The sequence below is a fragment of the Rattus norvegicus genome, chromosome 5, assembly GCF_021556685.1.
Source record: "Rattus norvegicus strain SHRSP/BbbUtx chromosome 5, alternate assembly SHRSP_T2T, whole genome shotgun sequence".
NCBI lineage: Eukaryota > Metazoa > Chordata > Mammalia > Rodentia > Muridae > Rattus > Rattus norvegicus.
In genome coordinates, this window is record NC_141538.1 from 145,654,632 (window position 1) to 145,679,146 (window position 24,515).

The window sequence follows — 24,515 nt, forward strand, 5'->3', positions numbered from 1 at the left end:
GACCTCTCTTTGCCCTCGTTGGCTGGCAGCCCACTGGCTCCTGGCGTTCTGGCTCTTGGCGTTGGTTTTAATAGTCACTAAATGTTCCCGAGGCTTAGTCTATGCTTGCACACAGTTCGGCTTCGCATTCTGGTCTGGCTTGGGACACTGGTTTCCCTTAGACCGCAGGCCATGAGCACACCTGGAGTGGGGTTGTGAGCAGAGCCGTTAAGGAAGTCTGTGCTTCTGTCTCCCCTGAACTAGCACCTTGAGTTTAGATTCCACTTACTCTGCTATGAGTGTACCTAAGTGAGAGTATGAGTAGCAGAGATTGTGTGGACACAGGGTGGGGACGTGGGCTGAGGGCCAGGAGCGTGATTTTACTTGCTCAAATCAGGCTAATTTAGAAAGGCTGGAGGCGCCCTCTGGTGGCCACAACTAGAATTCCAACCTGTGCATATAGCCCCGCCCCCTCCACTCCCACCTCTTCCCTTGCCGGCCAGCTGCCACCACCAAACCCACCCTTTCACAACGCCATCTTTAGCCTAGGTCACATTCTGTACCCTAGCTTCATCCCCGAGTTCCAGGGCTCTTTTGTTTCCCCAGCGCTGCCTCCCTTGACTTCAGGGAGCTGTGAGAGTTGAGACAAAGGAGGAAAGAACTGAATCGTATAAAACACAACTTTATTGCTTTAAGAAAACCGACTTGGATATGTCAAGGATATATGCCAGGGGATATGACAAGATATGCATGCCGCCAAGGTCCTGGTCATGGTGCATCGGGCTCATCACCTTGGTGGGAGGAAGATGAGTATTGCTGCCTGAAGGTGAAGGTTGGGGAAGGGGGAACCATGGGTGTCTTAAATAGCAGTTGACATGACAAGACCTGCTACTACTTCCCACACTTTGACCTCCAGAAGATTCCACCTAGGAACCTGTGCAACTTCTCATGGTTGAGTAGTAAAGTCTCCCTCTAGCTGGCTGTCCCGAGTCCAGAGCCATCACCTCCCTCTGAGACTCCCCAGTTCTTTTTGCTGTTGCTGAGTCTGATGAGAGAGCCCATCTCCTTTCTTCCTTTCGCTGTGCTTTTCTGAGAGGGTGACTGGCTGGGCAGTTCCCTAGGGTAGGCAGAAGTCCTGTTGACCAGCCTAGCGCCAAGTAGACCCTTGCATGCATGTTGTTAATTTGCTTATCTAAATGTCTCTCTGAAGCTGGGTCTGTCAGGTTACATATACCAGGTAGCCAGCACAGAACCCAGCGCCCATAAACATCTGCTTCAAACAGGATTGGCTAGCTTAGTGAATTCAAAGTGGGGGGCACTCAGCACCCCAGGACCCCTCCACCTGCAGCACCTCCCAGCCTCACCCCTTCTCCAGCGCGTGGTTTAAATGGGGGTCAGGCTAGGCGCTGAAGCCTGCAGCTTGTCATCGGCTGGTACTGCTTCCAGATCACCACTCTCCAGCAGCTTGTGGTGACAGCGACAGGTGGAGGCCCGGCTGGAGGACTTCGGGGAGCTGATGCTCTTCGTCGATTTGTCCTTGCTCAGGCCTCGCATAATCCTGTGGAAGATGAGGTAGCAGATCTCACAGATGGTGAGAATAATGCAGACGGCAGACGCGCCTACCATGAAGTAGGTAAAGACTTTCTTCTCCGTGGGCCGAGCGATGTAGCAATCCACGGTGTTGGGGCAAGGTACCACGCTGGCGCACTGTACCAGACGCGGCATGGTGAAGCCATGCCAGAGCGTGTGTAGAACATACAGGAAGACCAATTCAATGATGAGCTTGAAGATGAGACTGAACAGGTAGGTCCACCACAGGCCGCCGTGCTTCTTGCCCGGGTGGCTGTACAGTTTGGCGCAATGCTCCCCGTGCTTCTGGCGATGCTTCCGTTCCCGCTCCTCGCGGTAGGCTACGTGCAGGATGACCAGCATAGAGGGACACGTGACGAAGATGAGCTGCAGGGCCCAGAGGCGGATGTTGGAGATGGGGAAGAAGTTGTCATAGCACACGTTGGTACAACCGGGCTGCCTGGTGTTACAGTCAAAGTCTTTTTGCTCGTCGCCCCACACACGCTCTGCAGCCACCACATACACCAGCACCCGGAAGACGAACACTACCGACAGCCAGATGCGCCCGAATGCGGTGGAGTACTGGTTCACACCGCTCAACAGGTCCTGAAGCTTCTTCCAATCCATGGTGCCTGCTCAGGGTTCGGGGGGCTGTGCCCACCTAAGGGAACAATGGAGGAAAAAAAACCCATTATTCTAGTGATTCACCTGATGACTATCTATTAGATTAAAATATTTTTTTGTTTCTAGATATATGTAATTGTTCATGTATGTACACATGTCACAGAATCCAGAAGAAGGTGTGGGATCCTGTGCAGCTGGAATTAGCAGATCCTTGATAGAGCTCTTAGATGCTCAACTACATCTCAAACCCTCTCCTTTTTTTTTTTTTAAAGAAAAAACAAAGTACAAGCCTTTAATCCCTGCACTCGGGAGGAAGAGGCAAGTGAATCTCTGTGAGTTCGAAGCCAGCCTAGTCTACATGGTGAGTTTCAGAGCAGCCAGAGCTATAGCATGAGAACCTGTCTTAAAAAAAAAAATAGTAAAGGAAAAAAGAAAAAAAAAAAGAAGAAGCTAGGGGCTTGAGAGATGGCTCAGTGGTTAAGAGCACTGGACTGATCTTCCAGAGGTCCTGAGTTCAATTCCCAGCAACCACATGGTGGCTCACAACCATCTGTAATGAGATCTGGTGTCCTCTTCTGGTGTGTCTGAGGACAGCAACAGTGTACTCACATAAAATAAACACATAAAAAAAGAAGAAAAAAACCAAAACAAATTTTACTATGTAGCCCAGGCTCAGCCATCTCTCTAGCCCTCTTCTTCTTCTTCTTCTTCTTCTTCTTCTTCTTCTTCTTCTTCTTCTTCTTCTTCTTCTTCTTCCTCTTCCTCTTCCTCTTCCTCCTCCTCCTCCTCCTCCTCCTCCTCCTCCTCCTCCTCCTCCTCCTCCTCCTCCTCCTCCTCCTCCTCCTCCTCCTCCTCCTCTTCTTCTTCTTCTTCTTCTTCTTCTTCTTCTTCTTCTTCTTCTTCTTCTTCTTCTTCTTTTTTTAAATGCCAAACCAGTTTCCTGATGTAGCCCAGGCTTGTCTGGAACTAGTGATGCTGCCTCTGCCTCCTGAGAGCTGGCATTAAAGGGTTAAAGAAGTGTGCCACCACACCCAGCCCTCACTAAGCTCTTTATTTGGGTGGCTTGGTCAATCATCACAAGGATCCTAAGAATTGAGGACTTTTGTCCTTCCCCAGTGGAGACAGACCGACCGACAGTCGGATGGACAGATGCTGAGGCGCCCAGAGAATATGTGACTCACTCAAAGTCACCAAGCCTGAGTGCAGTGGCAGACTGTGACCCTTTACAGTGAGTCAGGTACTCAATACTCAGATTCTCATTTAGCACTTCATAAGGGTACCCTGAAGTGGCTCTCCTCCCAATTTATGGATGGAGGATCTGATAATCATGACAGTGACAGGCAAGGGACACAGAGCACAAGATCAGTGCTGGTGACTCATTATTGCATGGCACAGGGAAGCCAGGAACCCACTGCTGAAGAGACTGGACTCAGGCCCATGTTCTCCACCTCCTATTCCTTCCCGAGGCTCACCCAGACCTCTGGGGGTTCCCCCTCCCCTTTTCAGGCAGCATCTCAGACTAGCTTTGAACCGTGTGGCCCAGGAGAACCCCGAGATTCTAATCCTCCACCCTTTTCTTCCTGAATGCTGGTTTTGCAGGAGCGTGTAACACCATGTCCAGTTTATGTCCTATTGAGGCTGGAACCCCAGGCTCTGGGCATGCCAGGCAAGTACTGAGTTGCATCCTGAGCCACAAGACTCAGTTTTTGAAAATCACTGCCTCATTGATGTCGTGAGAGCATCCTGTGAACTTGGGGGGTGTGAACCAGAGGAGGCTGAGACTAGAAAGGGAGAAAAGACCTGATAATGTTTTTTTTTTATTTTAATTTTATCTGCATGCATTTCTATGCTCCGAATGTGTACCTGGTGCTGGTGGAGGCAGGAGGCATCAGATCCCCTGGAACTGCAGTTATAGACGGTTGCGAGCTGCTATGTGGGTGCTGGGAATCAAATCTAGATGCTTGGGAAGAGCAGCCAGTGCTTTTAAATGTTTGGCTGTCTCCCCGGCTCTAAAACCTGCTAACATTGCAAAGTCAGTGGTCCTAAAGACAGGAAGGTTTGTGTCAGGACCGAGATGCAGAGAGGTCTGGGTCTGTTTCCCGGGAGAGCCCGAAGTTCACATGGGATGTAGAGACAGCCAGGCCTGGAGGGTTCTAGCCAGCCTGAGTGGTGCTGTTAGCCGAGACTTTGGGCTGATGGGTCAGACCTTCTTACTCATCTCCACCCGTTCTGGGTGACTCAGAGGGTGTAGACAGGTGGATCAGCTGAGAGTACCCGGGAATGGCATGCTGAAAGGAGTGTGAGAGTCTGTAGCTCTCCCAAGCCTGTGTGCACGTGAGTGCTTCCAAGTCTGTTTGGAATGGCTGTTGGACCACTGCCTCTGCCCAAGCATTATCCGTATTCCGGTTTCAGCCCTTCATCGGCCTTTGAGATATTCTCTGCACCCTGTAGCTCATTAAATCATGGTCACATCCCTTCCTTCTTTTTTTTTTTTTTTTTTTTGGTTCTTTTTTTCGGAGCTGGGGACCGAACCCAGGGCCTTGCGCTTCCTAGGTAAGCGCTCTACCACTGAGCTAAATCCCCAGCCCCACATCCCTTCCTTCTTAAAACTTGTTATTAGTTCTCAAACTCCGAACCCCAGAGTCTAGAGTTCCGGCACTCCCCAACCCCCAAGCCCACAACACACACACACACACACTCTCTCTCTCTCTCTCTCTCTCTCTCTCTCTCTCTCTCTCTCTCTGTCTGTCTGTCTTACCTTGCCTCTCTCTCTGCTCAGTCCTCGCCTTGATTCCTTCTGCCTGGAATGCTCTTCCTCTAGAGCCTTAAGTGGCCAGACCCTACTCATTAAGGAGGCATCTTGGTCCGATATCCCCTTAGGGTCTGCTCTCAATATCCCCTTAGGGTCTGCTCTCAAACTACTTTGCATCTGAACCTGCTGTGCTCAGTCTGTTCCTGCTTTGTCCTTGTTTTAGTAGCCTCAATCTCAATTTGCAATTTAAGCCTGGGTCATTTGTTTGTTTGTTTGTTTGAGTTCTCATTTAACACCTGTCTGTCCAATTAACATGCCTACTTGACTTGCTGGCTGCTTCAAGTTTGGTATCAGCATACAATAGGCACTCAATTCAGGCACAAGAGAGCCTAGTTCTCGGAGAGGGCTGGGCAGAAAGGCAGAGGGCCAGTATAGCCCGGAGTGCTGTATGGCTGCCTTTCACAGGGTGGTCTTTTGAGAGTCTCAGTTCTGCCTGGGAAGCCCCAGTGGGTGACGACACCCATGGGTTCCGTTGCATATTCTAAAACTCCCAGGGAAGGCCAAAGATTAGCACCTGAATTCTGACCCCCAGGAACTGCCAGGATTACTAGCTGGGAGACATCCAAGAGAATTCTGCAATGTAGCTAACCCTGTTCCTTATCTCTTATCTTGGATTATTTCAAGAATCTTCAACTGTTCCCTCCCCAGCCTGCTCTTCCTAGGAGTGCTCTTCCTAGGAGAGTGAAGGGGAGGAGAGGGGTTCCTTCCACCTGGCACCCTCTAAGGATACCCGTCTGAGGTTCCCCATTTTGGTGCAGGCTGCCTAGTCCCTTCTAAGACACACCCTGAGATAGACTCACCGGAAAAGAATTTCCCGCCTAGCCCGAGCTGGGGACTGGTGGAGCCGGTTCTGGATCCCCTGTTGCCCCCCAACTTCAGCTACCAGAACAATTATTATTATTTTTTTGATCCAGTTTTTATCCAGCTGCAGGACCCAACCGCTCCATCTCTTTCTACCCAGCATGGTGGCTGGCCCCAAAGGTATAGCTTCCCCTCCTGGGTCCCGGGCCCCTATTTTCCTTCCATTCCAGACAGCTTGGGAGCTTTGTGGACATGTGACACGCGCGTGTGCCTGTGTATGTCCCCTTCCGGGAACCTTCCTGCGGCCGGAACCGCCACCTGCTCCAGAATGCTGGTGTATGTATGAGTGTGTGGGGTGGGAGTGGGAGTGGGGGTGGAGGTGGGGCGGGGAGCAGAGTTGGGTTAGGGGGCCCCTTCACTGCGCTTCTGCAGCAGTAAACCTCCATGCTGGGCGCGTGGGCAGACTCCAGTCCAGCACGCCAGGGGATCGCCATAGTGAGGGGTTCTCAGCCCTGGACTGTCGTCCCTTCCCGGTACTTACAGTCAGCGGCGCCGCCACCGTGGAGGCCTGTCTCCACGTGCCCAAGACCCACAGCAGAAGAGGAAAGAGGCCGGAGCCAAGCCGAGCTCTGGCCTCCGTGAGGCTCCTGGCCCGCACAGCCAGAGGCAGTGTGGAGGAGGGGCGGCCGGGGAGGAGCCCGGAGCCGCCTCAGGGATACAAGTTCTAATCCAGCAGCAGCTGCGCTGACCAGGGAGCAGCAGGCTCCTTTGTGGAGCTTCTGTTTGCTCGCGTGTGGAATGGGGGCATTGGTGGCCACTGGCAGGGCTGTTGCAAGGACTGCAATGACATTAGGGTGTGAAACACTTTGCAAACTGCTAAGTCCCATGGCAGTAGGGATGGCAATAAATGACACGCCTACGCTGGTTACCACGGATACCCCGGCCTGTGCCCTACCCATTTGGATCGAAGCCTGCTGAGAAGTTTCAACCCTGTTTTTGGGACACTCCTGGGGCCCCTCCCGCCCTGTTTGCGTCCTTGGTGGCATTCTCCAGGGAGGCAGTGTATCTTTGTGACTGTCCTTCGGGGCTCACACTCTGTGCTGGCCGCTGGAAGGGACACAACCCGGAAAAGAAATCTCAGGGGGAAGGGTGGTGCTCGGAGTGATTTTTGATGACCCAGTCTGTCCAAAGGTGTGTGAAGCAGAGCATGTGAAGGGTGGGAGCGGCGGTTGAAGGGTCGAACGGATCCCAGCCTGGGCTCTAGTGACCAAGATTTATTTGTGTGCCAGGACTGGGATCCTCAAAGCCCCTATCGCCCCAGGAACGGAAATCAAGGATTTCCCTGGGATCCCCAGATCTTAGTCACAACCTTGCCCGAGGCTTCAGTGTCTAGACAGAGATGACTGATGCCCGACCCCGGTAACTATTCATCCCACTTACTGGGACTGTATCCATTGATGCGGGCTTCTGATCTACAAAGGGCAGCCCACATTAGGAGGCTCTGTACTGTTTCCTACTACTACCCAGAAGGATTCCTGTTCACCTGAGCCGAGCTCGTGGGACAAGGCTGCTTCTCTTCTGAGTTGCATATCGTCCACACAGCATGCAAACGAACTATCTCTGATCCTTTCTACATTGAAAGGAGAAAACAGAGAAGCTCCGTGATCTGCTCAGGGACACATAGAAGTGACAGAGCCAACTCCAGGGAGCTCAGTGACGTTAGCATTGGATAAGGCAAAGCCCTATGGCAGAGGCTACCTTGTGCTTGCTATGGGCATAGCGCTTCTCAGCACTGTGGCTGGGCAGTGGGGGGGGGGTGTTTCTGGATTACTCTGCTAATGTGCCTGGGTGTTGGCAGTGGGGGACCCTGACCCTGCCACCCACTGGTCACTCTCTATTAGGCCACTAGACTTCAAAGCAAAGTGCCTGATCCCATATCCTCACCTTCCACACATGCTTCAACCCACCAGAACATTTCTGTCCCTGCTATGTCGCAAGAAAAGCCTTGTGGAGGTAACCCTGATCTCCACGATGCTAAATCCCACAGTCATAAGTCCTTGACCTCCTGCAGCAGCTGTCACAGAGCCACGCCTTTCTTCTTGGAGCAACTTCCTCCCCCAGCTTCCTTGACACCCACCGGGTTTCCTGGTCCCTGTGGGTGCTCTGGGCCAGGCCCAGTATCTCCTCTCCCTGGTGAGCTCAGCCAGTCCTAGAGCCCTACCACCCATTCCCTGACATGCTCCCATATTCATGGCTGCCACCATCAAACAGCAGATTGTGCAACCAGGACTGTGCGCATGACCACCAGGCTAATAGGTTTTGGTTTTCCTTCCAGAATAACCTGTACGTGTTCAAGTCTGAGGAGACCTCCTATAAGCCATGGAGGGTGCTGTGTGTGCTCCTATGTGCTTTGTTCCTACTGGTAGACAGAGTGTTCTCTTCGGCCGTTTTGAAGAGATGAATCGTGTTTATACTGTAATGTGTTCTAAGTCTGTCTCACATTGATGGGAACTGAGGCTGCTTCCGGTTCTCCCATTTGAGGGCCAGGTATGTGCGGTTCAATTGGCAGACCACTTACTAGTTCTTGTCTCCTTGCTCCCTCCCACTGTCCGCTCCCTCCCTCCCCTTTTCTCCCCGATCCCACCTCTCCTTTCTAGATCCTTCCGTTGCAACACAGTTCCTTGAACAAATATTATTTTACTTATCTTATGTTTCTCTGTCTCTCTCTCTCCCTCTTCCTTTCTCTCTCTGTATGCACACAAGCACGCACGCGCACGCACACACACACACACACACACACACTCACTCACACACACTTGGGAAAGTGCAGGCTTGCATGACTCAAGGTCAGAGGGCAATCTTGAGTGACAGGCTTTGTTCACTGTTTTGTGTTCCAGGCTGGCTGGTCTGTAAGCTTTCAGGGAGTCTCCTTCCCCCTCTCATAGCAGGAGTGCTGGCAATACAGATGTGTGCTATCATGTCAGATTTTGTGTGGGTCTGGAGGATCTGAACTTGGGTCCTCATACTTGCTCTACAAGTGCCTTCCGTACAGAGCTCGTCCTCCGCTCCGACTCATTCCAAATGGTGTCCATAAGAGCTAGTGGATTAAGGCGATGGGCTGTTTACTGTTTTGACAGATATTGCCACGTCCCCACCATGGATGTAATAGTTGGCATTACCAGGATACATCAGTGTGTATTTTCCCCAGTCCTTGCCATCAGAGAGCATCATCAAATGTTATGATTGTTGCTACATTGTATTTCTATTTTGTATTTCTCTTAAGAGATTCTAGTCTTTGAATGTGTTGAAGAGCCGTTTTGTTTTCTTTTTTCCCTGCAAACATTTCTTTGCCTTTGTCCATTTCCTACAGGGCTGCCTTTTTAAAATTCATTTCTTGGAAATTCTTTACATGTTAAGGAAATAATCATGTTGTCTATGATACAAATAGAATTTCCCCTTCTGCTTGAAAACTGTGTTTTGACTTTGTATATGCATTTTTAATTAAAAAATTACATGATATATTTTGATCATGCTTTCTCCACTCCCTCAGCTCCCCCACCAGGTCCTCCCACTTCACTATCCACTCAACTGTAAGTTCTTCTCCCCAAAAATCAAACTAAATCAAAACAAGAAAAACAACAAAAAACTCCAATAAAAACAGGAAAATGAAAAGAAAATCAAAACAAATAAACAAAAGTCTAATAAGACAAAAAATGTCAAAATGAAACAAAATGTACACACACACACACACACACACACACGTTGAATTTGTTTTGTATTGGCAAGCTACTACTCCTGGGCATGGGCCCTACCCTTTAGAGAAGTTTTGCCAGTGGTCATCAATTGCATATGTAGTTTTTTTTTTTCTATGCAGAATGAAATATTTTTTATATAGTCAGATGTAGTAGTCTTAGCTTTATGGTCTCTGGGTTTGGTCATGATTAGAAATGCTTTTTGCTCCTCTGAGAACTGACATAAAGGTTTCTACTATGGTTTCCTCGAGTTAGTGAGCTAAAGGTATAAATCCAATCACATTGCTCCCTATTAAAGCCTTACAGTAACGGTTACAGAACTCTAGACAAATATCCATTCTCCTGAGGTTGTCTCCAAGGTGACAAACAAGCTCTGTCTCCTGTCCCTCCACTCTCTTTGATCATGCCTCTTCAGTCAGTCCCACTGCTGGGGACCCTGTGATCCACAGAGCCCTCAATCAAGCTGTATTCACACCTACCTTCTGGCTTTCTCACTTAATGCTCACAGCTCAGCCTGGGACACTCTCTTCCTCTTTACAGGAGAGTCCCCTTTCTCTAGAGGGTCCTTGCTCACCCCTTCCTAAGTGGTCATTCTTTATAAATCGCTCTCATGCTATCCCTAGAAGCAGGGAGTTCTCGGGCCATATCCCTGCCCATCTGTAGTGCAGAAACTTGGTTACTGCATGTAAATGACATACGTGGGACACAGGGATTCTGTGTGCACACCGTGTATGCGCACAACACTGGATAACTGTGTCTTGGGTATGGTGTGGGCTGCTTATGAAGATAGGTTTTTGTTTCTTTTGTTTTGTTGAAGACGGGGTCTCACCCACCCTGTAGTCCAGGCTCATGGCAATCCTCCTGCCTCAGCCTCCAGTAATGGGAGTGCCACCACACCTAGCTGTGTATGTGACTTTTGCTGCATGTCCAGGTGTGGGAGTGTGGAGACAGTGGTGTGGTCTGGGCTTGTGTGCCTGTGTGGCTGCAAGAGGTGGTGGTGCGAGGTCCTGTAGTGCAGCTGGTTATTCTTCTCTGGCCACCACATGTTTTTGACACATAGGTTCTGTCATTCTGACCCCACTATGGCTACTTCTTCCTCCTGACACCTGACAGTGCGCCCTTATCTGCTTATCCCCAACTGGCATTTACCTTGTTTCAAGTGAGCTGGGAGAGTTCACCGTTCCCAAGGAGAAGCTCTGAGAGCCTTGAGGCCTTGCTGCCTCACCCTTCATTTTCTGTTCCTTTAGTTGGGTACTGTGTGGGAAGCCATCTAGGCCATCCCCCTGCCTCAGGGCAAGGCTGGGTTGTGCCAGGGCTTGGCAGACAACCTTCTGCCACCTCCATACCCCTCAGGCCCTCCACCTGGCATCTGGGGGTGGCAGGCCCAAAGCCACTGCTCTGATTCTGGCCCATGTCCTACCTGGGCCCACTCCCAATCTATCCCCTCTTTCTAGAGCCATACCCAAGCCTCAAGCAGGGGTTTGTTGGTGAGGGCCAGGCCTCCCTTCCCAGGCTGGGGCTGCTCTGGTGTTGGTAGCTGCTCAGAGATTTTCTTCTCCCTTGAATAGAGGGGCAGGGCTGGGAAAAGGCACTGGGAATCAGGTTCCTTTGAGGATGGGGCTTTTCAGCTGCCTTTGAGTAGCTTGGGGCTGTGGCCAGGCAAGAGGTAATGATGCCCCTGGACCCAGCTGAGTTTTACATGGCTTCAGAGACACTCAGAGTTGCTCAGATGTTCTGAATGCATTCCTTTACTTTCCAGGAGAGTGAAGGCTGTCTCCCTCGATTTGCTGTCAGGGTACAGTCATTCTGTGTGTAAACATTCTTGCCTACCCCTCCAGGATCCGACTGCACCTCCTCTTAGCAATTTTTTTCTTTTTTCTTTCCTCTCCTCTCCTCTCCTCTCCTCTCCTCTCCTCTCTACTCCTCTCCTCCCCTCTCTTCCCTCCCTCCCTCCCTTCTCCCCTCTCTCCCTCTCTCCCTGTCTCTCTGTCTCTGTCTCTGTCTCTGTCTCTGTCTCTGTCTCTGTCTCTCTCTCTCTCTCTCTTTAAAGAAAAGGTCTCACCATGTAACCCTGACTGATCTAAAACTTACGATGTAGTCCAGGCTAGCCTTACACACACGGAGATCTCTCTGCCTCCTGTGTGTGTTGGATTACAGGCATTCACCACTGTACCTGGTTCAATCTTTGCCTCCTTTTGCTTGTTTGTCTTGAGACAGATTTTCCCCATGTAGCCCAGACTGGCTTTGAATTCATGACTGTTTCTTCTCTGCTTCCTGAACATTGAGATTAACAGGCCATATCCTATAACTTTTGATGCTTTATTGAGTATTTCCCATTGGAACATAGTATTTCTACAACTAAAAAAACACCACACACTCATATTTGTGTGTGTGTGTGTGTGTGTGTGTGTGTGTCTGTGTGTGTGTGTAGTATGTGCCCATGAGTACAGATCCATGGAAACCAGAAGAAGGCCTTGGATTCCCTGGAGCTGGGGTTATAGGTGGCTCTGAGATGCCTGATGTGGGTGCTGGGACCCAAAAGGTGAGGGGCTTGCTCTGCAGGCATGGGACCTGAGTTTGATCCCCAGAACTCATGTAAGAAAGCCAGGTATGGGGCCAGTAAAATGGTTCAGTAGTGAAAGCACTTGGCACATCAGCCTGCAGAAGCTATGTCAAAACATGGTGGTGTAACTCTAAAACTTGCAGGGTAAGATGGGAGATAAAGACAGCAGAATAACCCAGAATCTCAAGGCCAGCTTGCCTGGAGTAGGTTGTGCAGAAGGACCAAGACAGGTCTTGTCTCATCAAGGTAGAGGGAGAACCGACTCCTCAAATCTGTCCCCTGACCTCTACATGTTCACTATGACTCTGTCTGTCTGTCTGTCTGTCTGTCTGTCTCTGTTTCTCTGTCTCTCTCTTTGTCTCTGTCTCTGTCTCTGTCTCTGTCTCTGTCTCTCTCTCTCACACACACACACACACACACACACACACCACACCACACCACACCACACCACACACAGATGATGATAATGACTATGATGGTGGTGGTGATGGACATAACAGGTGACAGCCATAACAAAGGCCAGCACTTGTACCCTCAACCCTGTGGAGACAGAGGCTGGTGTTTCCTTGGGGCTTGCTGTCCAGGCAACCTAGTCAAATGAGTGGATTCCAGGACAATGAGAGACCCAGTCTCAAAGCACAGGGTGATCAGGGACCTAAGGAATGACACCCAAGGTTGACCTCTGGCCTCCACATGTGTGTGTACACACACATGTGCACCCACCCACATTCACACTCATACAAAATCTGAAGATCCAGATAGATATGGCAGCTGGGGTCTGTTTTCCCAGCGCCTGGGAGGTGCATCAAGTAGGAGAATTTAGATTCTAAGTCCAGCCTGGGCTATATACAAGACTTCAGGTTAAGGTAAGAATAAAAACATTGAACATGGGTTGCCAACACCTGAATTCTTCCTCCAGCTCAGACTCTTCCCTGGATGTTGTGATGTTGTTCCTACGTACCCACTTGTAGTCAGCTATTTCTGGTGCTACTTAGAAATCTCAAACTCACTATGTCCCACGTTAAGCTCTTTACAATTTTCTTTTTACCCCTCAAGACAGGGTCTCACTCTGTAGCTCTTGCTGTCCACGAACTGTCTATGTAGAGCAGACTGGCCTCAGATCCACAGAGATCCACTCGTGTCTGCCTCCTAAGTACTGGGAATAAAGGTGTGCGTCGTGACATCCAGCTCAGCCTTTATTAAAGGTTGCCAGACTTAGAAGCAAAGCAAAAACAAAAAGCAAAAGCAGGCAAAAACCAAAACACCTAATAATGAATTTCAGCCAGGCCATGGAACGTGTTTGTATTTAAAACCTATAGTAATGGTGGCTGGGGAGATGGCCTGGTGGGTACGGGCACGTGCTGTTCAAGCATGCAGACCTGAGTTTGGACCACAATACCCATGTGTAAGAACAAGCTTGGCTCAGTGGTTTTGAACATGGTATTGGGATGTTCTGATGTAGCCTTGAAAAGACCACTATGAATACTGATGCTAGCACACAGTAGGCACTTTATCCCAATCCTACACACATTCCCAGTCAGCCTTAATCCCCAGCCATCCCCTTCAGGTATGGGGTTTGGCTCCATACTGGCTGTTCTCAACACAGCCGCATCTTTGCTGCTGCAGGCTTTGAGTTGCCTGCAGGACACCCGGGTGAGCATATGCAGGGGCAGCCACAGGGGTGGACCAGGCCTCTGGGTAGGAAAACAGAGAATTGGAACCCATTTGCATGTAGAAATACAAAATGGTATACTGTGGAAGGCAGTTCAGCAGCACCTCCAAAGATAAGCAGGCTTCCCACATGACCTAGCAAATCCACTCTTAGGCATACGCCCCAGAGGGTGGAACCCAGGGAGGCAAACCAACCCTCGATGTGAATTTTCACAGCAGTGTCTGCCAATGGATGGATAGGTAAAGAAACAAACTTTGGTATAAACAGGTAATGAGATTTCTTAAACAAACAAACAAACAAACAAAAAAAACCAAAACTGAATCTAGAGGCTAGAGAGGTGACTTAGAGGTTAAGAGCACTGACTGTTCTTCCAGAGGTCCTGAGTTCAATTCCCAGCAACCACATGGTGTCTCACAACCTTTAAAAAAAAAGATTTATTTATTTATTATATATAAGTACACTGTAGCTGTCTTCAGACACACCAGAAGAGGGTGTCGGATCCCGTTACTGATGGTTGTGAGCCACCATGTGGTTGCTGGGAATTGAACTCAGGACCTCTGGAAGAGCGGTCAGTGCTCTTAACCACTGAGCCATCTCTCCAGTCCCCATGCATGTTCTAACATAATGAAAAGTTCAAAAAAATAGAGAAGGAAGATGGAATTATGAATTTGAGAGTCAAGTGTCCTGACCAATGTCTAGGAAGTCCCCCTGACAGGAGAGGACAGTATTCCCCAAGGACCAGGGACAGAATGCCAGATCCTTCCCTGTTCACGGGGGGCCTGTGGCGATGCAGAGCAAGTGGTGGGGGGAAAGCTGGGTGACTGGGGCCGCAGAAAGAAGCCTGGGCACTGACTAGTGAGTCAGGACTGCTGTGCGGTGTGTGGTGTGTGTGCATGTATGGTATGTGTGTGCATGTGGTATGTGTGCATGCATATGTGTGTGTCTGGGTGTGCATGTGTGTGCATGTGGTGTGTGTGTGCGGGTGTGTGTGTCTGTGTGTGCACGTGTATGCGTGCGTGTGGGGTATGTTTGTGCATGTGCGGTGTATGTGTGTGCATGTGGGGTATGTGTGTGTCTGTGTGGTCTCTTGTGTGCATGATGAGGCCAGATGAGGATGAAAGTTGTCCTGTCATTCTCTGCCTGAGTCCCCAGGTCTCTTTTTGACCTGGCGCTAGGCTGGCGGCCAGAGAGCCTCGGGGGTTTGGCATAGCCCTGGGGTTACAAGTTCATGCATTAACTTGTCTATTTTTTTTTTTTTTTGGTTCTTTTTTTCGGAGCTGGGGACCGAACCCAGGGCCTTGCGCTTCCTAGGTAAGCGCTCTACCACTGAGCTAAATCCCCAGCCAACTTGTCTATTTCTTAAATAATAAAAAAGATTCTATTTTATTTCAATAATGTGTGTGTGCTTGTGTGTGGGTTTGAGCACCTGAGTGTAGGGTGTGGAGGCCAGAGGAGGTGGATTCTCCTGTAGTCGGAGGAAGAAGCAGTTATGGGAGGCACAACATGGGCACTGGGAGCTGAACTCAGGTCCTGTGGAAGAGCAGCACGCGGTTTTATCCACTGAGTCATCTCTTCAGTCCCATGCCCGCTTTTTTTAAAGTATTGTTTTTATGAATACATTTTGTTCTTTCACAATTTCATATATACTTGTACACATAAACACAGACACGTTTATAGTATATTCTGATTACTCTCACCCCCATAGCCTCTCTTAGGTCCCTCTTAACCCTACCAGCCCTCTAATCCCCTGCAAATCTCTTTTCTGTATTCTTCACTTTCCATTTCATTTTGTGGCCTCCGGAGTTCGACAAGGACCATCTGTGTGCCCTTGGATTTGGAACTATTCATCAGACCCGGAGAGCCCAGCAGTGGGTGCAGACTAGGTATCTATCTCCACTTCTCCGTTACAGATCAATAGACCAGACAGATCAATAGATCAACAGCAAGTGGTGGTGCTCTGCGGGCCCCTTGCCAGCTAGGCTGACCGTTGGGTGGGGTTGACTCACGTAGGTCTAGTCCCGCTAGGCGTGGTGCTTATGAGTTCGTCATTATTGTCATGGCCATAGCATGCTTAACAGGTGGCATTTTGCAGCCTTTCTTCCTGTCTCTCTGGACCCTCTTCTGAAGAATCCCACGAAGCTTGAGGGGATGGTTTAAATGTCTCATTCAGGACTTAGCCCTTAACCATTCTTTATTCTCCGTCTCTTGTATAGGCACAGGTCACTGCATTCATTTTCAAAGAGGGGCTTCTCTGATTAAAGCTGAGACCAGCCTATGTCTGTGGACATAACCATAGATATTTAGAAGGAGGTGGGATGCCATGGCAATTTAGGCTAAGCAGAAGTTACTTCGTAGAGCCCTAAACCTCTTTAGTCATGGACCTTTAACTAGCCATAGGATTCTTTTTGTGGAATGGGTCTCATATCCCATCATGGAGGTGACTGGTTATCTCTATAGCACTCATATGGCTGTTGTACCAGTGAGCACATTTTGCTCGCCAGGTTGGTGTGTCTCATAGACTTTCATAGCTGCATTAGACCGTTGGCGCCTCTATCCCGCGGCCTCCGGTGGCATCCTTCAGAGCATTACCAGATGCTACGAAAGCTAGCCTGCCTGCACCAGGTTAATTTCTTTGTGTCTTGCACCTAACATAGCTTTAGAAATAGGGTCTTATTAAATAAGCAATGAGCTGTCACTCTAGCAGGCATCCAAGAGCAATGACTTAGCCTGCACTGTTTCAGAGGCTCTGGGGTGGGGTGGGGGTGTCTCTGACTTACAGCTCCTATGTAAAGACCCTATATTTGTCACTGGGGGTCTTGTTGGTGATCCAGAACTTTATGCCTGGGTTTATGTGGGTGCTCAAGTCTTCACCAGGCTGTCTTACTTAAGGACCTCCCTTTTTGTTATAGGGTCTCATGTATCCCAGGTTGGCCTAGAGCACAACATGTAATTGAGAATGGCCTTAAAGCCGGAATTTTCCTGCGTCCATCTCTTCTAAGGGCTGAGATTACAGTTGTCCAAAACCATGTTGGGTCTACATGGTGGCGAGGCTTGAACTCGGGGCTCAGTGCATGGCTAGGCAAATGCTCTACCAACGGAACTACAATTCACAGCCCTAGTAAAGACTTAAAAAATTTAGTATTTATTTATTATTTATTTACTTATTTGTTTACATATGTACTCATAAACACATACACACGTGTGAACATGTGTATGTAGGTGACGACAGAGGGACAGAAGAGGGCATCAGATCCCTTCGAGCTGGAGTTCAGGTGGTTGTAAGCTGTCAGATGTGGGCTCTGGGAACTGAAATCAGGTCCTCTGCGAGAGCAGCCATTGCCCTTTATCACTGAGCCATCCTTCCAGTGCCCAAGTGAAGACATTTATAAACAAGAAACACAACTTGGGTGTGCTTGGCATAAAGAAGAACTTATTGGCTTGTTAGAGCACCGAAAGGGCAGGGTACCTTGGGTTTATAGGGGCATCTGAGTCAGGTCTGGAGAGTGTCTAGGACCTCTCTTCTGCTTGCTGTTGGTCTCTGCCCCTCTACGACAGTTGCCACGCTTCTCTCTTCTTACCCAGGAGATTACGCAACCGGTCTCCCTACATCTTGCCACTCCACACTTTGCTTAGAAACCATTGAAAACATGACTGAAATCTGCCTGGCTTCATCTAAAGACAGGGAGCCAGGATATGTGGCTAGCCGTGACTTTTAGAACCTCAGTTTAAAGGGACAGGAAGGGGGTTGGGGATTTAGCTCAGTGGTAGAGCGCTTACCTAGGAAGTGCAAGGCCCTGGGTTCGAAAAAAAGAACCAAAAAAAAATAAATAAATAAAGGGACAGGAAGAGTGCTGGGTGGATAGAACAAAGAAAGGACTTACAGAATGAACAAGAATTTCCACAAGAAAGGCCATGTGTCCTTAAATGCTCTGTTAGGCAAGATAGGGCCTGCAGAGTTTCCACCCGGCTGAGTGACAAGGAGTAGGTGAAACTGGCTTTGGCAGGGAGGTTGAGAGACGCGATGGGGCTGAGACAGATCACAGGTAGTAGGAGAGGGAGTGGGAGGCAAGGGAGATGAACAGTTGGGAAAGTCAGAGAAGGAGGGGAGGTAGCTGCAGGGGTCAGGGGGTCAGGGAAGGACCAGGCAGGAGAGATCTGAGAACACTCAAATGGGCAGGAAGAGGTAGGGGTGAAAGGGTCCCGAGAAAAGGACTTGTGGGGAGCTCAGGACAGTTAGTGGGTGTAGGCCTAGGCTTCTCCCTGTGCTAAGGGAAGGCATGGAGGGAGACGGAAGTGGTCTCTAGACTTGGAAGCAGGCTCAAGAAGAGTTTCTACGTCCAAGAAACAAGAGTGTAAAAACATGGAATGCTCTAGGAAGTTTGAGGGTGGAGAAACTGAGCAGGCTGGCACCGTGGGCAACAACCAGAGGAGACCAAGGCCGGCTGAAGTGCCAATGTCCACAAAGGCTTCCCCTGGCTGTGGGGGTTTCTCCGGCACCAGAGCCGGCCCTGTAGAGAAGGGTATGTCCAGTAGGACTGAATTCTAGAGTTCTTCCTAAATAGGAGGGGCAGAAGAATGGTGGGATATTGGTGGGGCAGCAATTCTCTGTGGTGATCACCTCAGTGGGAATTTATTTTCCTCTTACTGTACATGTGGTGTGCGGGGGCTGCTGCTCCTGCCTTGCGAGGGTCCGCAGTCCTCCGGGGATGTCGGGTGTCTGTTGGCAAGTCCCACGTGAGACGAGCGCGGTGCTGCCGATACTTGGAACTCCGGCCAAGGCAGGACACGGAAGGAAGAGAACAGAGGAAGGTCTGGGGGTCTGAGAGGAGGAGCTCAAGGTACCCACGAGGCGCCTGCGGGAAGATGAGGGAAGAGCTACAAGTGAGAGGGCTGGGGCGGCTGTCATCACAGCCCTCTCCTGTCTCACAGTCTCTCCCTTCTCCTGCTGCCATAGTTAACCTGCCTCTGCTCTAAGTCCGAATCTCCCGATCCCATTGGCCTGGGCTCTCCGGGCTTTTATTTTTCCTCTATTAGAGCCTTTTCATCACGATTTGATTATTCTCAAGTTTCTCCCATCCAAACAACACTTTTCCAAGATCTCCCCATTTCCTGGACATGTCCCGTCATTCCCGTCATTCCCACGGACCCCCATTCTCTTGGAGCTAGCACCTCTCCTCTTTCCAGTCTCTTAGCAGCTGCCATTCTCTAGCACCTTGCTGGTGCTGTGTCTCTGTTTGCTTGGCTCTCACATCACTGGGATCTGTCAACTCACATTTATAGATGCCACTCCTGCCTCCATCTCTGTGACCATCCCGTGACTCCATGGGGCTCATTTAAATCCTTATTTAATTCAACCCACAGCACTGCCTGATGATTGCTTTCTGCTTGTGTTATTGTTGTTATTATTATTGTTGTTATTATTATTATTTTTATTTTTATTCTTATTATTTAGGTGTGTTGCCACTGTGTATGTATGGAGGTCAGAGGACAAGCTGCAGGGGTCGATTCTCTCCTGCTACCACGTGTGTCCTGGGGATTAAACTCAAGTTATCAGAATCAACAGCTGATATCCTTTTGCCACCTAGCTATCTTACTGGCCTATTGTATATATTTTAAAAACCATATTTGTATAAGATATATTAAGAATTACTCTTTTCGGGGGCTGGGGATTTAGCTCAGTGGTAGAGCGCTTACCTAGGAAGCGCAAGGCCCTGGGTTCGGTCCCCAGCTCCGAAAAAAAGAACCCCCCCCCAAAAAAAGAATTACTCTTTTCTCTCTCCCCTCTCTATATAATATTGTTTTATTTTTTATGTGTATGGGTGTTTTACCTGCATGGATATATGTCCCCACCAAAAGAGGGTGCCATATACCCTGGAACTGGAGTCACAGATAGTTGTAGGCTGTCACGTGGGTGGTGGGAATTGAACTCGGGTCCTTTGCAAGTGCAGCAAGAGTTCTTAACTGCTGAGTCATCTCCCCTTATAGTTTATAAATACATTTTGGCTAAACTGTTACATTTTGAACACTTGGACCAATCTGATCAGAATTTTGCCTCCATCAAAAATTTGTTTAGTGTGTGTGTATGTTTGTGTGCGTGCACATGCGTGTGCTGGGCACATACATGCATACAAATGTGTGCATGTGTGTGGAGGCCAGAGGTCCACCTGTCTCCAGGTGTCCAGAGCCCGGATGACAAGTGTGCAGCACTCTGCCCAGCCTTTTTACATGGCCTCTGGGGAATTAAGCTCAGGTCATCAGGGTTTTCTGATAAACACTATTGACTGAGCCATCTCCTCCCCACAAAACTTTGCCCAAGTTATCTGTGACACAGTTGTTTATTTATTTATTTATTTATTTATTTAATTCTTTTTGTGTCAAGAACTCACAAGTAGCCCCAGGCTAGAGTGAACTGCATCCTCCTGTCTCAGTTTCCCAGGTTCTGGGGTCTCAAGGGTAAACCGCCACACTCAACTACTCAGTCATTTTGATACAGTATAAGAAACTTGAATTTTTATTTTTTGTCACAAAACCCTACCTGTTTAATTTAAGGAAAAAATATCCAGTGCGAGTGTTCTTTTTTTTTTTTTTAATTTATTTATTTAATGTATGTGAGTACACTGTAGCTGTCTTCAGACACACCAGAAGAGGGCATCAGATCTCACTACAGATGGTTGTGAGCCACCATGTAGTTGCTGGGATTTGAACTCAGGACCTCTGGAAGAGCGGTCAGTGCTCTTAACCGCTGAGCCATCTCTCCAGCCCTTTAACAATTTTTTTTTCTTTTTTTTTTTTTTTTCGTGTTTTCGGAGCTGGGGACCGAACCCAGGATCTTGCGCTTGCTAGGCAAGCGCTCTACCACTGAGCTAAATCCCCAACCCCACGAGTGTTCTTTATGACAGAAATACTTCCTTTGTTTTCAAAATAAATTTTACAAAGAGTGTTCTTGCAAAGATAATACTTATAATAAGGCCCTACCCTCAGGAATAATGATTAAAACTATGCCAAATGTCTTTGCCTTCAATTTTTCTTCCTTCTGATCCTGCCAAGTGACCTCCACGGATATCCCGAATGCCATTGGTTGAGGTCCTTTCAGGCTAATGAGTTTTCCCCCAAAGAACACTTTGTCGCTAAAAATGCAGGAATCAGGAGCATGACCCATAATGTGGGACATTTTGTAAGGGCTTCATTATAGAAAACCCCTCCCTATGGAAGGGCAACCGTGGAGCAAATTCTTGTCTTACATTTAGCCAGTTTACGGTTGCCTCCCAGATTTCCATCTCTGGGCTAGTCCTTTGCCCCTTCTGCCAACAGCTACCAGTGTTCCACAGATGACACGGATGCCGCTTAGTCAGTCAGTTGACCCACTTTTATTGAGTTCTTACTGCAGGTGGAGGAACAGTCCAGGGGATGGGAATCACATGTGGGGTGTCACGGGATGAGCGGATGATAGTCCTGGTTCTTCAGAGACTCAACTCAATGACGCCATGGAAACAAAGAGGTTTTTTTTCAGGCCAGTTAAATGCTACGAGGAAGACAGCACAAGGTCATCTGATAGAGAGACCCAGGGTGTGAGCTCCTGGGGAGGGCGTGAGAGAGCACCTCCTGGAATGGAACTGTTTCTCTTTTTGCTGATGAGACAGATGTGCGATGTTCTAGGAGAAGGTCGTGGGCAGACAAAGCAGGTGCGAAGACCCTGAGGTGGTGAGGAGTGACCAGTGTGGAAAAGAGGGAGTGTAGGGGAAGAGGCGGAGAGAGGAGAAAGACTTACAGAAACAATCCATGCCTACAGGGTCCTGTAGACCAAAAATGTTTGACCTGCTTTTCTTTTTTTTTGGCCACAAAGAAAAGCTTCTTGAGGATAGCTTTAACAAGAGCTTTTGGTTGTTGTTGTTTTGAGATAGGGTGGTCTTGAACTCCTGATCCTCCTTCTGCCTCCCTGAATGAGATCACAGGTGTGGGGAACCCCACCTGGTTTTATGTGGTGGTGGGGATTGAGTCTAGGCAAGGACTCCACTGACAGAGCTTCATCCTTAGCTCACATCTTAATCAAATGAGCGAGTTAATTAGATTTGACTCTCATGTCAGACAGATATTTTGGGCCACCGCGGGGAAGAGTAAGGGTGGAGGTTGGGAGTTGATGCAAGGGTCCAGATGTTGAAACTGGGTGTCTTAGCCTTGGATTGAAAGGCTCAGTGACAGCAGGAAGCGATGGGGTTTTGAATATATTTTGGAATTACTGCCAATATGACTTGCCAGGGATGTGGATGTGATTATGAAGAAAGAGGCTCCTAGGTGTTTTTTTCCCCTTCTTCTATGAGTGTGTGTGTGTGTGTGTGTGTGTGTTTCTGTGTGTTGTGGTATGGTATATGTGTGTGCACCTACGTATGCATGTGTGAAGGCCAAAAGAAGATGTCCTCTGTCCTGATCTATCTATCATGTTCTACTTTATTCCTTTGAGACAATGTCTCTCATTGAATCAGGGTCTAGGCTGGTGGCCAGCAAGTCCCCCAAATCCTTCTCTTTCTCCAGTCTTGGGGCCATGGGTATGGCTTCCTAGTTTTTTTTTTTTTTTTTTTTGGTTCTTTTTTTCGGAGCTGGGGACCGAACCCAGGGCCTTGCGCTTCCTAGGCAAGCGCTCTACCACTGAGCTAAATCCCCAGCCCCCCTAGTTTTTTATATGGGTGCTTGGATCTGTACTTGCACAAAAGGCACTCACCAACAGAGCCATCTTCCCAGGTTTGAGTTTTTGGCTGAGTAGGTGAATGGATGAGGTAGGTCATCCTCCACCCGGGACAAGATGTGGGAATGTGAATCTGCTCTTAGTCAGGAAGTTGGACATGTGACTGTGCCCCTCACGGAAGAAGTTGGCTGTGGACATACAAACCACCTACCCAAACACATAGATGGTTCTATGGACAGTACTGACCAACATAACTGAGAGAACTGGGCCCTGGAGTTATCTTACATTTAGAGATTTAGAAGATGGAGAAGAAGCAGAACACAGGAAAGTCGTGGAGATTCCACGAGTGAAGTGGAAGCTAGAGGCAGATCACTCTTTGAAGGTTAATGGAAAATGAGACTCAGGGAGGAGGCTCTCAATGGCCAAATGCTGCTGAGGGAATAAGACGGGTTGGGAAGACTGACTGGGTCTGTCAAATTGGAGACCACTGGGAGGACAAAGAGGAGACAGATATACAGAGCTCTTAGAGAACCTTGCTTTTGGTCAATGGTAGAAAACTGGAGAGGAGGCATGGAATTGGGAGAGAGTGAAAGGGAGAGAGAAGCCAAACGTCATAGTATATTTTCAGAAAGGGGGTTTGTGAAGGAGAAAGAGCACAGCCCAGAGTAGAGATGAGGTGAGGTGGTCTGCTGGTCAGGTAGAAAAGGGATGCCAGGCACAGGGATGCTTCATCCATGCCGCAGAGGGGAAGGACTGGGCAGGCGTGTTAGGAAGTTGGTGTATCTGTGGGACGATCTGGAATTCGCTTCCTGTTCTTGCTTCCCAGGCACATGGGTGGCTGTGTTCCAGTCAAGCCGTAGGGTTGGGAGGATGGGGGAATGAAAGATGAGGAAAGAAAGGGTATATTCTAGTCCTCTTGGAAAGTTTTTAGGAAACTAGGATTGCTTAGAAATGCCAGGGACTTGACGAGCTTCGTGGTCAGATGGGTTGGTCCAGTTGTGTGATTCTTTAGAGGGCCCAACAACAGATGCCTCTTGGAGAAGGGCTCAGCGGGCAAAGCATTGGGGAGACAAGCAAAAGCAAGGGCTGGGGAGTATCTAACAGTCACCGACTGGGGCCTGGGGAATCTGAGCTTGGAGAGAACGGGCACGGGAGCTGGGGTGGTGGTGGTGGTGGTGGTGGTGGATGTCGGGGGAGGCTGTGAAGAGAGGTGATGGGCAGTGAACAGGGTGGGTCAAGATGGGGAAGAAGAGGGGCTGAGGATTTAGCTCAGTGGTAGAGCGCTTACCTAGGAAGCGCAAGGCCCTGGGTTCGGTCCCCAGCTCCGAAAAAAAAGAACCAAAAAAAAAAAAAAAAAAAAAGATGGGGAAGAAGAATCGCTCTAGTGAGAACCAGACTGAGTGATCTGGTAAGACAGGAGATGAAGCTGCAGGAGGTAAGGAGGTAAGGTTTGGTTGCAGAGAAAAAGCTTGTTGGAAGTAAGGAGGTCAAGGAACTGAGAGGCCAGATGAGTTAGCTGTCAAGATGTCAAGAACCATAACAAATACTCTGTTAGAGAGCAAGACAAGAGGGCTGGGGATCACAACGGCCCCAGAAAGGATGGGAGAATGGCCAGGTATCTTATCTGTATCTCAAACTTAACATGTTTGAAACGGAAGCCATCTTGGCCCCCTCAAATCTGCACATCCACTGTGACTCTGGACTCACTAAATGACATTGGCATTCGGAGCTAGGGACAGCAAGTGTAACTACTTTTTTCCCCATGCTTGGTCCCCTCACTCAACCAAATCAGCAGATCTTTCTGAGTCTTGCTTTGAGCACTGTTACTTCTCTCCATGACCACTGTGCACACCCTGTCCCGTTCAGGTCATTGTTCTTTCTCAGGCCCTTACATCATCCTGCCTCAGTCCCTCCACACTGCAACCACGGGTGTCACCCCCCCCCCCCATGATAAACCTTTCCAGGGACTTGATCTTGTTTTTAGGATGAAGTCCAAGATCATTAACAGGGATCTGCAAAGAACACATTACACAATCTTTCCTGCCTCATTCTGGCCTCACTCC

At 49.0% G+C, this 24,515-nt stretch overlaps 1 protein-coding gene and 1 long non-coding RNA gene across 6 annotated transcripts; one reads left to right on the top strand and one right to left on the bottom strand.

The window, feature by feature from the left end:
* Window positions 1-641: 641 nt before the first annotated feature.
* On the bottom strand, window positions 642-6,659 carry Gjb3 (gap junction protein, beta 3). Of its 2 annotated transcripts, none has more exon segments than NM_019240.2 (2): window positions 642-2,209; window positions 6,327-6,659. In NM_019240.2, a coding segment is annotated over 1 exon segment (813 nt). In that variant the 5' UTR covers window positions 2,176-2,209; window positions 6,327-6,659; the 3' UTR covers window positions 642-1,362.
* On the top strand, window positions 5,635-20,782 carry LOC148006054 (uncharacterized). 4 transcript variants are annotated; one of them, XR_015620489.1, is made up of 3 exons: window positions 5,635-5,965; window positions 8,121-8,332; window positions 8,683-9,157. It is a non-coding gene; the product is annotated as an uncharacterized LOC148006054 (long non-coding RNA). The 4 variants fall into 4 exon arrangements; XR_015620491.1 differs by lacking the exon at window positions 8,683-9,157 and adding an exon at window positions 19,225-20,782 and having other exon boundaries at window positions 5,655-5,965; XR_015620492.1 differs by lacking the exon at window positions 8,683-9,157 and adding an exon at window positions 19,225-19,831 and having other exon boundaries at window positions 5,783-6,121.
* The last annotated feature ends 3,733 nt before the right edge of the window (window positions 20,783-24,515 follow it).